The sequence below is a fragment of the Zophobas morio genome, unplaced genomic scaffold (genome assembly GCF_036711695.1).
Source record: "Zophobas morio isolate AGI-343-1 ecotype UQ-CSIRO unplaced genomic scaffold, CSIRO_AGI_Zmor_V1 ptg000024l, whole genome shotgun sequence".
Classification (NCBI taxonomy): domain Eukaryota; kingdom Metazoa; phylum Arthropoda; class Insecta; order Coleoptera; family Tenebrionidae; genus Zophobas; species Zophobas morio.
Genome location: NW_026972129.1, coordinates 18,885,311 through 18,901,601, shown reverse-complemented (window position 1 = coordinate 18,901,601; position 16,291 = coordinate 18,885,311). Strand labels below are relative to the sequence as shown.

General features: G+C 32.4%; 1 protein-coding gene across 8 annotated transcripts in view; it reads left to right on the top strand.

The window, feature by feature from the left end:
* LOC135134963 (uncharacterized) overlaps positions 1-16,291 on the top strand; it is a 193,850-nt gene that overhangs the window by 164,829 nt on the left and 12,730 nt on the right. For all 8 annotated transcript variants that reach the window (XM_064063877.1, XM_064063878.1, XM_064063876.1 and 5 more), the window contains 4 exons: positions 7,986-8,202; positions 13,767-13,865; positions 13,919-14,236; positions 14,289-16,223. In XM_064063877.1, coding sequence (XP_063919947.1) covers positions 7,986-8,202; positions 13,767-13,865; positions 13,919-14,236; positions 14,289-16,223 — 2,569 coding nt within the window. The remainder of the gene's footprint in view (positions 1-7,985; positions 8,203-13,766; positions 13,866-13,918; positions 14,237-14,288; positions 16,224-16,291) is intronic.

The window sequence follows — 16,291 nt, the reverse complement described above, 5'->3', positions numbered from 1 at the left end:
GGTAATTCGTCATTTTGATGAAGAGGAAATGAAACGTCGGTGTTTTTGTGTTGGATAGAATGATGCATCTTTCGTGCAGATTTATTTGGAGTTTTTTTTTATTATAAGTACCAGTGGTGTGGAAGATTATAGTTTTTTAGTTATTTAATTCGTTTATTACAGCCAATGATTATAGTATTCACCTATCACAGATTTATCATAGAATGGTTTCCGTTTGTTTTTTATACTTCCTCTAAGTAATTATTCTAATTATGTTAGTGTTAGCATTTTTGTCAAGTTGGGAGATTATTTTCAGCAAACTTTCGCATTTTTTTAAATAATTTAAAAAATTGTATTTCTAACTTTCATTAAAATTGTTCGTAAAGAAAAATTAACAGTGTTAAAATACTAATTCTCTCGCTTATTATGAAACAGAATCTTGAAATCTATGTGATAATGCTTCTAAATCAGTGCACGTCCGGAGTTTGGTAATGTTTTAATTTTCATAGTATTTACTAAAAACTAATTTCTATTTTTCATTTTGTATGTGAAATACACACTTTGAAGTATTAATTATGTTGCAATAACCTGTAATTCCGTCACAACTGCACTCATGCACATTAATCCAAGCCGCAATGTATATTATTATTTATTCAAGCTGATTAATAATTTAAAAAAATAAAAAAAATAGATAGCAAATCAGTCTATCTCTCAGGCTGGATTAATAAATTAAGAGTTATGTCATGATTGATATTTATACAAAGACATGACTAGTCATCAATCACCACGACGAGTTTAAAGCCAAATCATAGTATGGTGGGGAATGGCTTAATTTTATCTTTGGAAATTTTAAAATATTCAAAATGTACTGATATTCCATTGTGTATAACTACAAAATTCATATTAAATTATGTTGGAGTTTAAAAATATTGAACAGTTTACAATATTTGGTCTTTGAAGATATGAATTTAAGAACTATCCATATGAATCGGGTTAAGTCTTCCGGAACTTTGAGTTCTCAGACAAAACTTTTGAACGATCTTTCATGAGGTTCCCGTGACTGCAGACCGTGTTGGTCACTTCTGATCAATCTTGTGGATCGCTTTATAGGGACAATGTCGAGAATTTTAATGCGGCCTAAGCCAGCACCACGTCTGTTTAGCCCCAAGTTTGGAAAGAAAAAATGTTCCCGACATAGATCCAAATGCTTTGTACCTAATCGGGGTTGAGAAGGTTCTTCAGAAGTAAAGTTGTAAGAGTGGAAACTAAAAATACCAACCAAACTTGTATCGCAAGAAATTACTGACATTCTGTTACATTTGGTACTACTAGATAGTGGAATAGATTCCACTTGACAATTAGTTAATTGTCATAGTGTGAAAAATAACTCTTATCGACTGTGTTATTACGAAACTAATTTAAAAGCGAAGTAGCCCAAAATTGTATTGAAATATTTGTGTTAAGAAACAGGAAGCGCCCTGATAAGATTTTTTTAAATACGATATGATCTGTGTGGATTGACTGAACTTAAATAATTGATAGAGTGTTTCTGTTGTCAATAAAGGGATTTTCAGTTTTGTTTTCAGTATAGAAGTATTCATTGATTGCTATTATTATCTCTTGAGGAATCACACAATATCGTGTGTGGCCTGAATAACCCCCTGCAGTGTTTATACATTGAAAGAGTTCGACGATTAAGCACGTATGAAATTCACAGCGGCAAAAAATAAAACTCAGGGCTAAGTTTATGTTTCTAGTGAGTTTCGGGGAACATTTCGGCTAGGAGACGTATGACAATTCAGTATTGTATTCCTAATTTGTCGGGAAAATTGAGTGTACCATTTTTGATTTCATCAATAACTAAAATTGGTACAAGGTTATTTCGGGAGAATTTCCCTCACCTTGAAGTATAGGACGATATATCCAGCTTTTCTGGAAAATTATAAGATTTGATTTTGCAAATTTTATTTTTTTATGATAACCGCTCTAAGTTAAATTACAGATATGTACTTAATGTTAAAGTAACGGGAAAGAAGCATGCAACCTTTATAATGACGTCATCAGCATTTTTACAACGACACGTATGTCAGTTTGGATAGGTGCAATGTAATACAATCGTTCCTGATTTAATCAATAAAATAGATTGTCTCGTCAGTTACTTTTTTTGAGTCACCCTGTTTAAAGTAGTTCTAAAAGAAATGAATGCTTTTGGAAACTACAAGTCCAGATTCATAATATTTTATATATTTTAGATACATTCATTCGCCAATTTTGAGACGACGTCATCAATTTTTTAGGAGAGTATAGACACATAAATTTTGATTACCAATTTACCACGATTGCGATAACTTTAAAACTTTTGCAATATTTTAGAGCATTCGTTTCAAAGTCAAATTGCAAAATGTTGTTATAGAATTTTGATTTTTTGTACCATAAGTCTGGATGTCTAGGGTAAAAATTCAACATGGATTCTTAAAGCAGAAGAGAATCTTATTCCATGGAATTTAAATACATACCATTTACTATTGTAAATTTTCCACAATCGGTCCAAAACTTTTGGAGATTATATGTCTAATAAAAATTGACACAGACAGACGACATACCGACGGAAATGCGAGACCTACAATTTTTCGTCTCTCTTTCCGTCTGTATGTCGTCTGTTTTACTAGGTACAAGTCAACTGAGTTTACTATACCTTATTACTGTATAGCAGGTAAAACTCTAACAGAAATTTGTCAGTTTATCCTACTAAAAATTTGATGACGTCATCTCAAAATTTTGGCAGTTACCAAGTAAATTTTATTTAAAATGTGCGATGTAATATCGTTCTTTGTATAACGGTGGCTTGTTATTCCACCTCTATTTTTAACTTTACGCTTGTAAGTGTAACTACAAAATATCATAGTTTGTCTTAGAAACTACTGAACCAATTGCTCTGAAGCTTTGTAATTCACTACTTCCCAAAACTTGATGAGCCATCTCCAAAATTTACCGGAAATCTTGATGACTCGGTGTGCTATAATAACATAAGGTTTATCCCCACGACACCGAAAATATAGAAAATAATTGCGGACGCGTTTCGCCAACCACGTTGGCATTTTCTAGAAAAAGCTAAACTAGAGTTAAATTACAACTAGATGCTTATTTATACCCTAACTAAGACTCCTACCACTTCACCGGAGGCTTAGAGGAGCGATTTTAATATTAACTACATTTTTGGTTTTAAAAAATTCCAGTCTTTCGTGAATCTCTCTAAATTAACAATTATTGACAAATTGAGCAAAATTAATTTTTAATTTCATTTTTACGGATTCTTTGAACGTGTAAAGTTACATTATTAAATTTTGCCAAGTAAATCAGTTTTATATATTATCACATAATAGAGTAAAAAAGTCGTCTAGCAAGCTCTGAAATGTAATAATGTCAAAAAAAAATATATTGTCAACACCGACGCCTTCGTTGTTCATTTTGACAAATACGGTCAAACAACTGTCAAATAAAGGGTTCATGGCCTACTAGACGACTTTTTTCGATTATATGGTAGAATTGTTTGTACAAATGTGTCAAAACACAATGAATGAGAAAGTTTCTCTCGAAAATCGAAATCGAAAACGGGATATTTAATTTTCCCAAAATTCCGGAAACACATTACTGTTATTATTAATGTTATACATTAAAATTGACACATTGGGGATTTTTATTAACAAAGTTAAATAAAATTAATAATAACTGTAGCATCCAATTTATCAAAGAAATCGCATTTATTTAATTGACTGTGCTTCACAAGCGAGGGAAGTTTTGTATAGATAATTTCAGACCAATTTTTAGTGTAATATAACACACAATGTGAACAATTTTGACTTAAATGTGTCAAAATGGGTAATTTTGTAAACGAACATCTTAGTAGCATACCTGAACACCTTGATAGAAATTGGAGCTTCTAATTTGTTGTCTAGGACTCTTCCACCATTCGCCATGTTATACCGGGTGATACAAATGAACTTTAATGAGAGAACCCTTTAGAAAAGTAAGCGGTTTGTGTTTACGTAACACAGTATTCATACTTCAAATGTGTTTCATAATTACTTGTTGCGTATTACTGGTTGCCTAAAAGTTGGAAATAGGTATAACTTTGGAAAATCGTTCAAAATGTTCTCTCTCGTGTTACAAACAAAGTCGAACTCTTCTTTTCATATTTTTAGAAACAAACTTCAATAGCAGCAGTCTTCAGTTTATTGTCATTAATGTAATTCTTGAACACGGCATTTTTAATATGACAGACTAGAAAAAAAAATCCATAAGTCTGAGGATCTGGTAGGCCACAAATTAACCGAGATCAAACATTCGTCAATTTATTCTTGAAGACACATGATTGTTGCATTGGCCGTATGAGCGGTAGCACCATCTTGTTGAAGGTATCCTCACCACAGTTCATTCTCATTCACTATTTTCATATTGATTTGGATTTTTAATTTATCATATGAGAATTTACAAAGTCGTCCTAATAAATCCACCCCTCGTCTCTATAAAATGTAAAATCTAGAAGCTCATCGCTCATATTTTGCTCAACCAACGACAGTAATTCAAGCGTTTAAGATAATCTGGGGGTTTTATGGCGGCAAATTTTTCTTCAAAAGTCGAAGGGTGTTATTATATTACATTTTCAATAGCCTGTAGTTCTGACTGAACAGTTCGAAATCATCTTTTTTTGAAGTAGATCCTGTTTCTCTAAAATTAGGCACAATAACTTAAGACATTGATACAATTCGTGAAAATGAGGATCCATTCTTGCTTCACTCCGTTCTTAAAATACATTCTAGGTAATAAGAACGTTTTTTTTTGCTTCTCGAGCGTGAGCTAAGGAAGTATAATAATCGAATCCATCCGCCGAATTGCCACTTTCATATTTTCTCGACGTGTCATGACCTCTAGAATACGAAAAAACTGGTCTCCCGTTTCGGTCTGTCTGTCTGTAACCAATTTTGTTAGACAAGTAATCTCCGAAACTACTGGACCGATTGTCGTCACATTTTATATGTATCTCCAAAATTTATAATAAACAGGTTTTTTTAATGGCATAAAATAAGATACTTCTGCACTTGTGGTGTATGAATCCGTCTCGAATTTTCACCCTAGACATCGAGAATTTTTGGAAAAAATTCAAAACTGAATAACAATATTTTGCAATATAACTTTGAAACGGCAAAACCGATTGCTCTGAAATCTTGTAAACATTTTAACGCTATCGTTATCATGATAAATCGTTAAGTAAAATTTTTTCGTTTATCCCCTCCTAAAAAATTTATGACGTCATCTCAACTGCACCTATCCAAAGTGATGTTGATGACATCATCACAAAATTTTGTAAAGTAAAAACTCATTTGGAACATACGCGTTGCACGCTTCTTTCCATTTACTTTAACATTATATACTTCCATATTTATTCCAATTTATAGGGGTTCTCATAAAAAAACAATAAATAAAATCCGTAAAATCAAATTTTATCATTTTTCGAAAATACTGGATATGTTTCATAAAACTTCAGGAGCGAGGGAAGTTCTGTCGAAACAACTTTGTACCAATTTTTTTTCACGTCATTCATTCTATTAGTTTCCAGTCCCACTCGACAGAAGAAAATAATTGACCCCGCCCACCCACTGTGTCTCGTTTTCAGTGATTGATTTTATTCGGTCAGAATGAAATGAATGAACAAAAATAAAATTATTCGTTAGAATGAGAAGAGGGCGGGTATGCGGGGCTAGTACTTGCTAAGATAAGACTGATTTTGGGGAATAGTATACCGTTTAAGAAAATAGAGGGGGGTGGGTGGGCTTAGATAAGACTGATTTTAGGAAATTATGTACCCTCTAAGAAAATAAAGGGTGGGTGTGCGGGGCTAGTACTTGCAAGATAAGACTGATTTCAACAGTGAAAACCATTTTTTTTTATCACGCTTTTATTAGCTTGGGTTGTATGTATGTAACGGAATCTTTGAGCTTAATTTTCATCGGTTTCTAAAAGTCTGATCATCTTGAAACTTTGCACACGTCTCAAGGATCGATGACAATGCAATAATTTGATAACAGTTTCCCATTATCCTTATTAGGACCGCCAGGATTTATAAATTCTTTTATGGATCCTGTGTAGTGGAGTAAAAGAGATAAAGCTAGCGCGCGATCTGCGCATGCCTGTAGTATCTAGTTTACTCTTCGTTGTAATAATTATAGTCTTGATTAAAATACAAATAACGGATATTAAATGGAAAAAACAAGACCGGACTTTTAATTAACTAAACGTGTGCAAATAAAATGGCTGATCGCATCTTAATTGTGTCAGTATATACCACGGTTATCTCTCTCCGTGTCGATTATACCGATCTATACCGATTATTTCTGTTTCAAGGACAATTTCTGCATAGCTTTGGTTTTACAGTCGGTAAAGAAGGAATTAATTATAATTAAAACATATCTAATCATGAATTCTCACCAACTTAAATAAAGATAACAAATTTTGATTCAGAAATACAAACATGGAGGAAAATTAACCATTTGGGGGGTAAAACTAACCACAATGATGAATTGTGTCCCGTTGGTCCGTGAGGGCGATTGATTTCGAACTAATTCCCGTTGATCGATCATACGGAGACCACTGAGTGGTTCTTTCTAGAAAAATCTAAATAAGTAATTAATTCCCCAATTTATGAATTTGTCGCAGACTAAAAAATGAAAAATAAATAATAGTTTAAAAAACTAAAAAAACACGCTTTTATTGCTAATCGAACTAGAAAATAATTTTTAATGACAGAGTTTAATATTACAGTAGTAGAAGATCAAACAATCAATCATAATAAATCACCTCAAATTAAAATTATAATAAAATTTAAGTTATTAACAGAATAATTCAATTCAGAGTAAAAAGCGTGGGGTGCATTTTACTGCGGTTCATAACTATCCTCTCATAGATAGTTGCCAATAGAATGATTGTAATATTTAAAATATCAAGCACCCCACGCTTTTTACTCTGAATTGAATTATTCTGTTAATAACTTAAATTTTATTATAATTTTAATTTGAGGTGATTTATTATGATTGATTGTTTGATCTTCTACTACTGTAATATTAAACTCTGTCATTAAAAATTATTTTCTAGTTTTTAGTTCGATTAGCAATAAAAGCGTGTTTTTTTAGTTTTTTAAACTATTATTTATTAACGATATACTCTCATGATTTTCTTTAAATCGAAATTTTTGACAAATGACTGACAAGGTTTCATTTATCTAAGACCTACGTACGTGTAAATTTGTTTGATTAAAGTTCAAATAAAGCACCGGTACTGATAGCATTAGCGTTACAATTTTTTTACCATTGAATTTTTCTTAAACAAGTTAAAATTAGTAATCAAGACGCATGAATGCAACATTTGTGGTTACGAAAGTGGTTACTGTTTACCAGTAAATGTGACAACCAGTTTTTGCATTATAATAATTTGCGCAACTTATTTATTCTTTACTTTAATTGACACATCGTAAAACACTATAAAGTTCTATCCAAGTATGGTAATAAGAAAGATGTCTAAAGGTAAATGGCACTTGAACATAATTCGTGTCTTCAATACATTATCACCATTTCGACCGGAAATCTCTATCGCTTTCCTCTTCGTTATAAAGTACTCGACTGTGCGTGTGTCATCATAAATAGATTGCCAACACCTCAGTCGCGCATTAAACGCTGAATGACATGCCTGTTATAGAGTAAACAGCTCAAAACCGATAAACTCTTTTTTCATATGGAAATAATTTGCCTCGACACTGATCACTAATCGCCCATTTACATAACAGATAAAGCGGTTCCGATTAACATCCAGTACGTCAATAGGTGAACCGGGCGAACCCGTGCCAAGTTAAAGTGCGCACATCTTTGCGGGAGACTTGTAAAATGTTGGAAATTATTATTGGTGTCGTGTGTGTCGTTTTGTTGTGGTATTTTAAATCCGTTTTCTTTGGACAGGATGAGTTGTCGGAGAAGTCGATTTTGGAGATCAAAAAGGACGAACTCGATGCAGCATCGAAGCAATGGAAAAGTCGGGTGGAAAAGTCGGATGCGGAAAAATTTTCGGTGGCTGGGAGAATGGAGAAGAACAGGGAAGAATCGAATTTGCCGATAAATATTCCGACGGAGGAGCACAAACGGACGCCGCAAGCTAAAAGATTTAAGGGAAAAGAAGGTAAGGCATGTTTAAACAAAATATCAATCTTTGAAATTCTTGTTTTTTTATCGAAGTATAAATAACTTTCAATGACACTCAGATTACGTTGGTCGGTTTTGGCATTACTTCATTTCGATAAAGGAGCCACATAAATATAAATATTTACTTTCATCACTGCTGGAATATTACAAGTTTCTATGACATGTGTAATGAAAATAAAATTTTGATATTTTGGAGTAACACATACATTTTGTTATACTAATATAGTTCCTAGCTACGCTTTTTGTACAAAAAATTCCAAAGAACTTTTAGGTGTTGGAAGTCTCTTAATTTATGTAACATTAAAGTTGTAATATTATTTACTGTCAGAATAAGTAATAGAGTATGCCAAAGCATAACTTTTCAACACGTTTTCAATGATACAAATGATAGTGATAATACAAAATGTTCAAAACTTGGTATGTTGTCTTTTTTTTGCTTTAATTTTTAAAACATTTTAAACGAGAACAAAAAGTTGAGCGCACTGTGCAGATGTAAAAAAATCGCCAGCATTTCATAATTTTTTGTTTAAAGTTGTTAAGGATGTTATAACATTCATAAGTTATAACGTTATCAAATTTCAATCATTAAATTAGCGAAAGAACTGAAAATAGAAAGAATCTTACTTTTGTTTCGAGCAGCATGTAAATTACATTTTTTGTTGTCACAGCCTAGTGAAGAGAATAATCTTCCTCGGAAGAAATAATTTCATAGGCTCTCTGCTGAGAAATTATTTATCGCTGACCCGTGGCGACCAACAACTTCCGATTGTTATTTTTAAAGCTCTTTTGTCACGCGAGTCAAATGTCAAAAAGTTGACAATCTGTCATTTTTTTTACTGGACAGTGTTCGTCAAGATCACGCATTTTAAATTCTAGTTTAATAAAATACGCTATATATTTAATTATTTATGTTGATTTTTTTGTAGTCATTGTTTTTAATGTGCGACTAATTTATTTTATAACGATACCATGTACCTTTAAGTGATTCAGTTAAACTTTAATCAAGTGTTGGAAATTTGCACGTAGGTCGTAGATAACGAGGCGTCATAACTTCTGCTACTTCTACCATTTTTCTGAAATCTGTCAGTCATGTGTCAAAAATTTCAAATTTGAAAAATAAGTCGACGATTTTTGCATTAGTGCAAGCGATCTGCTACATATATAAGGAATTCACGTTCGGTAGATGTAACTAGATTTGGTAACTTTTTTTTTTAAGCTGTGTAACTGCGGACATAATTGTTCTAGTGTATAATGTATTACTGGAATGTCAGAAAGTAGGTATCAAAAATGTGACATGTAAGTAAGTAAAGGTCAAATATCGAAAATGTGATGGTTTTGTGGTAATCTGGTGAATCTATTTTTGAACCAAGGAGAAAATCGCATCCCTCTAAAAGCCCAAAGAGCAACCCGCATGTAAAATTTTGAATCTTTTCCCCTCACTAGTCTTTTTAGGAGGACAAGCTTTGATGTCATCATCATGGATCCACAATTTCACCATGGATCCGTTCTGGTATATCCATGTCTCATCCAAGAAAATGAAAAGTAAATCTTCACCACTATCACGCAATTCGAGATACTGCGTTAGAAATTTGATTCTGGCAGCTATAACGTTTTTAAAATGTGAAAAACTTCGCCTTCGGAAACCTAAGTTTATACGTGTATTACGTACAATTATTTTCAAAGCCGAGTGTTTTCCCTCTTACAAAACAATAACGATTATATAAAACTTAAAAACCAATTGTAGAACGGCACCAACAAAGCATGTAGGTATATAAATCTGCGCAGTCGTCTTTCTGATTCTGATTATTGTATTAACGGCACAAGCGCCGCTGTATCTGTATTATTTTAAAATTCGAAACACACTCGACAACACTAGCGAACTTTACGGAGAATATTTCTGCCACCAGTTTAACTGTTTCCGTTTTACCCAATTTTTTGAAAACCACCAAATATTTCTTGTTTCTTTTCCTTTAAAATGAGCTTTCTCGTGATTACTTTTATGGAAATTGTTTCCATGCTGTATTTAAGGATTTTCTTGAAACAAAGCGTGTTGAAATTAGAAAAACTTCGTTTTTTTTCCACACAATTCAGATTTGACATTTGAATTAGAAAATTAGACAGTTGATGCCAATCTTAAATTTCTAGTGATCTTAAGATTGCAACTTAACCACAGAAAAGTTTCTGTCAGTTACTTCTACCGAACGTGAATGCTTATTACTTTAGATGTTAATTTGTTGTTTTGGTGGACCTTTAATTAAAAACAATGTAGACACTCATGAACAAAAATATGGATTATTTTGAAATTTTCAAAAATTTTGGAAATTAACATGCACATTTGTAAGATCTAAATTTGTAAAACGGAATTATCGGTAGACAATTCCCCACAGACTAACTTTAGTAACTCTGGTGTTGTAATACTTATATAATGTCATTTGTTATTATTTAGTAAAATTGTCGGATTATTTGAGACAAAAAAGTCAAAGATCACACTAAAATACACAATTTATTATTTTACTAATTTATTTAGTACTTTTTACTTGAATTAATTATACTGAAATTTCGACAGAATTTTCTATTAATTTGCATCAATATATTAAAATTTAGAGCTTTTGCCTTAAAAGTTCGACCTGCTATCAAGTAATTTCTACTTAATTTTTTCAACATCCTGAGTAATTATTTGAAATTTCAACCAATTAATATTTCGAAATTTAGAGTTAAATTGAAGAAAATTTTAACGTACTGATTTCAGAAGTTAATTAATTATGACAAAGTCTCAAGTCCATCGTCTCCAAATTTCCCTTTAATAAATGAAAATTTCAAGTATGTATCTTAAAATTTCCACCGGTTGTCTTCAAATTTGAATTTAATTTAACCATATGAAAGATTAACTTATCTTTCGAAAATTTTTAAATAAAAATTTATGTTCGACCTCGAAATTACATAAGTTGATGGCGATAATAGCTTAAAATTGTATCGTATTAAATTGAAATTTTGATTAGTTGTAGCAACATTATTAATAACCCCTAATTTTGGGTTAATTGCATCAGATCTCTATCACTAAATTAGATCTAATTACTTCTAATTAAATTCGGCGTCGTATTATTACGAAATTTAGAGTTACTTGAGACAAAATACCAACTCAATTGTCCTCAAATTTACATTTAATAAATTAAAATTTCAAGTCTGTCATAAAATTTCGACCTATCATCTTAAAATTTTAATTCAATTTATATGGAAGTTTAATTTATTTTTAGAAAATTTTTCATTAATTATCTCGAAATTTAATTATCGATCTTCAAATTTCAATAGTTGTAAAATCGAAATTTCGCTACACTGATTTAAAATTTCATCGTATGAGAAATTCTAATTAGTTGTTTAGAAATTGTAAATTAATTAAGTCAAATTAGTAATCCTCAATTTCGATTTTTTGTTTGAAATTTTGGTTTATTTTGTATAACATTATTAATAACCCCAAACTTTCGGGTTTTTACGTCAGATTTCTTTTCTCTAAATTATATCTAATTATTTCTAATTAACTTAAATGTCGTGTAATTTCGAAATTTAGAATTAATTGAAACAAAATTTTAACGTACTGGTTTCAGAATTAAAATTTTCGCGGCTATCTTAAAATTACAATCTATTATGAGAAAATTTTAAATAACTTTATTTACAAATGAAAATTTAACTTATCTTTAGGAAATTTTGCCTTAATTATCTCGAAATTATAGTTTTAACCTTCAAATTTCAACAGCTGATATCTAAATTTTGCCACACTGGTTTAAAATTTCACCCTAGTAACTTGAAATTCTGATTATTGGTGTAGAAATTTTAAGTTAATTAAAGCAAATTAGTAATCCTAAATTTGGATTTTTGGTGAACTTCTATTTTTTTTTGTACTAACATTATTAAGCACCCCAAATTTTCGGTTTATTACATCAAATTTCTTATTTCTAAATTAGATCTAATTACTTCTAATTAACTTGGAAGTCATAATATTTCGAAATTTAGAGTTATTTGAAACAAAATTTTGACGTACTGATTTCAGAATTTTAGTAATTATGACGAAATCATAATTCAATCTGTCTCTAAATTTCAATTTAATAAATTACATTTTACTTACTTAGATCATTAAATACCCTATAATTTTACTTTATTAAATTAGATTTCTTATGTCTAAATTAGATCCAATTAGTTGACAATTTAGGCTCTGAATAGAAATTTTTACTTAATTAGACCCAATATTTGGACTTTAATTATATTTTTGAAATTACAGATAATTAAAAAAAATTGATTGATTTCAGAATTTCACTTATTGATGACGAAATCTGGACTCAAGTTACATATTTCAAAATTTGTATTTAATAGTTTAAAAAATTTCGACTCTGTCTAAAAATTTCGATCCATTATCGTGAATGCATATAAAAGAATAACTTTATAACTAACTTTTCGTTAGAAAATGTTTAAGGAATTATTTTGAGTTCTACCCTTGAAATTATAATTAGTTGTCAATAAAACTTAAGTTAATTAACTACGCCAAATTGGCAATCCTAAATTATTATTAAGTACCATAAATTTTCGGTTTATTAAATCAGATTTCATATCTCTAAATTATATCTAATTAGTTAATTGACAGAAATTTGAACTTGGTTTTTCGAAACGATTTATTTATAATTTTGAAATTTATAGCTATCTAATTAGAAGAAAATTTTAATTGACTGAATTCAGAAATTTACTTATTGATGACAAAATCTTGACCCGATTATCATCTCCAAATTTTCATTTAATAGACCAAAATTTCGACGATTTCTCTTAAAATTTCGACCCATTATCTCGAAATTTTAATTTAATACATATGAAAATTTAACTTATGTTTAGAAAATTGTAATTAATTTTCTTGAAATTTTTGGTCTTGATCTCAAAATTTCAACAGCTGATATCGAAATGTGGCCATACTGGCTTAAAATTTAATCGTATTTACATGAAATTCTAATTAGTTACCGAGAAATTTGAAGTTTAATTAAGTCAAAATTTGTAATCCGAGATTTGGATGTTTGTTTCTAAATTTTGATTTATTGTAGCATTATTAAGTAGCCGCCCTGAATTTTTAGTTTAATAAATTAGGTTTCTTATCTTTAAATTAAATCTAATTGCATAGTTGACAACTTAGGCTTTTTTACTAGAAATTTCTACTTAATTGGACGGAAATTTTGACTTGTTTTTTCGTAATTATTTAATTATGATTTTGAAGTTTAAAGCTAATTAAAAATTTAACCGACTGATTTCATAATTTGACTTATTGATGATAAAATCTGAATCTCGGATTCAATTATTTCCAAATTGCCATTTAATAAGTTAAAATTTCGACTCTTTCTCAAGTAATTATGATTACAAGAAATATTCCATATTTTTGTCCAAGAGTGTATATCTAGTTATTTAACCGATGTAGATTTCTTTTTTACTTGATTTTTTTTTTTTTTTTTTTTTGTATGAGTACGTAAGTAGTAGTAAGTGGAAGACTTAACAACACTTTCTTTTTTGTAGGAAGCGACAGTTCATCCACTCCAGTATCTCCGGATAAAAACAGACACATAGAATTGACAAGGAGTTACTCCGTTCCAGATCCGGATCCCGACTCATCTGGTACATTCTCCCTCTCCATTCCTCATCGTGACCTAACAGTTGCTATTTTCCAGGCTCGGACACTTCTTTGAGAGCCTCAGGTAGAAAAGTATCTGTTTCTAGACCAGATGATTACACCTTTACGAGCTTCTACAAAAGCGTCGAGAGCAAAGTAGCGACAGAACAAATCGACGTGTCTCTCGACGACTTCGATTCTGTCACCCGACAATCTCTCTTGGTACAAAAGAAAAACGTACAAGTACAAAGAAGGCGAGGAGCTTCCAGAAATCCCATCAAAGCATTAGCTTCGAGGATCGACATCTCGGACGAATATACCGAAGTAATCACAGGCGTAGCCGAGAGAGAAAAGAAAAGACTGAACATAGAAAAACGTAATGTTTGAATGAATTGTTTGTTTGTGTTGTTATATTAGATGATTTGCAGTTGCCAAGAGCTCCTCCATGGCCCACGCGGCTCTGGCTGGCTTGGTGAGTAACGAGGACTTTAAGGCAGTGGCTTTAAAAAAATCGACTTATTCTGGCACACTCAATCCGTACAAAGAAGTCATGCTGTTGCAAGTCAAAGGTCGACAACATGTGCAAACAAGATTGGTTGAACCTGTCGCGAGCAGCATCAATGAAGGGGATAATTACATCCTGGTCACTCCCACCACTTTGTATAATTATGTAGGGAAATACTCGAACGTTATCGAGCAATCGAGAGCTTCTGACATCATTAATCATATCCAGCAGACCGGCGATTTGGGGTGTAAAGAAGTCGAACTTGTCACATTGAATGTGGAGAACAGTTCGGTGATGACCAGACAAGTCCGGAGGTTCTGGAAGACCATCGGATGCGACGAAAAACAAGTTTTTACGAGTGGAGGAAACCCCGAAGAAGACGGAATTTACGAAGCGAATGTACTTTCCACGAACATGATTTACAAACTGGAAGGGACTGAATTGGTCCCTATGGATGAGTATTGGGGGAAGATACCCAAAGTCGACATGTTGGAACAAACTAAAGTAATCGTGTTCGATTTCGGCTCGGAAATGTACGTTTGGAGTGGCAAAAACGCCCCAATCGAGAAGAAAAAGTTAGCTTTTAGATTAGCTAAGGAAATGTGGGAGCTGGGATATGATTATTCCGACTGTAACATTTGCCCGTTAAACATCGCTTCCATTCTCGGAAATCGCCCTTCCAAAACCGTTTCCAAGAAGGGGTCCAGCCGGCCCAGCTGGGCCCTTTTCGCGAAGATAACCCAACATCGAGAAACAATCTTATTTAAAGAGAAATTTTTAGACTGGCCCGATTTTGCGCGAATAATCAAAGTCAAAGGTGATCAAAATGGAAAGACCGTCGATCCTTCCTATAACATAAAACCCTGTGATGTCGCCGAGATGCTTAAACGGAGCAATACCAAGCCAGATTTGGTGGTAGAGAATCTCCATTTAGGCAGAGGCGATGAGTATTTCGACGAAGAAACGAAAAGACTGTACGAATTTGAAACTTTAAAAATATCCGTTTGGAGAATCCTTGAGAACCATCCAGAGCAACTCGACGATGACTCCATTGGACATTTCTACAATAGTGATAGTTATATTATTAAATGGAACTACAGGACGACCGTAAAAGGTAGAGAACTGAGCGGGAAACCCTCGAAACATCTACAAGCGGGACGTGACAGATGCATTTACTTTTGCTGGCAAGGATCAAATGCATCCATCAACGAAAAAGGTTCCGCTGCACTCTTAACAGTCGAATTAGACCACGAGAAGGCGCCTCAAGTTCGCGTAGTTCAATGTTTAGAACCGGCAGTATTCTTGAAAATGTTTCGTGGTGGCATGGTCGTGCACGATGGTAAAAGAGACGATTCGGACAATCAGGGTAAAGCAAGACTTTTTATAATGAGAGGCGAAAAGGAAGATGAAATTTGTCTGATTGAAGTACCCTGTGAGGTGAAACAACTGAGGAGTAGGACTTCCTTTTTGCTTGTTGAAGCTGACTCAGCGGAAATTACAGTTTGGCATGGTGCAAAATCTAGTGTTCAGATTAGAGATGCAGCTAAATTGGCGGCGAATAGGATTGCGGAGAAGAAGGCCGCAGAGTTTTACTGGGGTGATGCTGACGATATTGATGTTGTTGAGGTAGATGAAGGCGAAGAGAGCGAGATGTTTTTAGATGTTATTGGAAAAAATTGTAATGAGTATTTGTCGTTGTTGAGTAGTGATTTAGAGTATGATTGTACGATGAGACTGTTTCATCTCAGTAGTATTTCGAGAACGTTTCAAGCAACGGAAGTTTTGTGTCCACATAGGAGTGAATATTCTAGTCCATATCCGTTTCTGCAAACAGAACTTTACTCAGCTAGTCAACCTGGTAAGTTGGTATTAATGATTGAGACAGTGTACAGTAGGTGCTATTTTGTGCTGTCATTCATTGGGTTC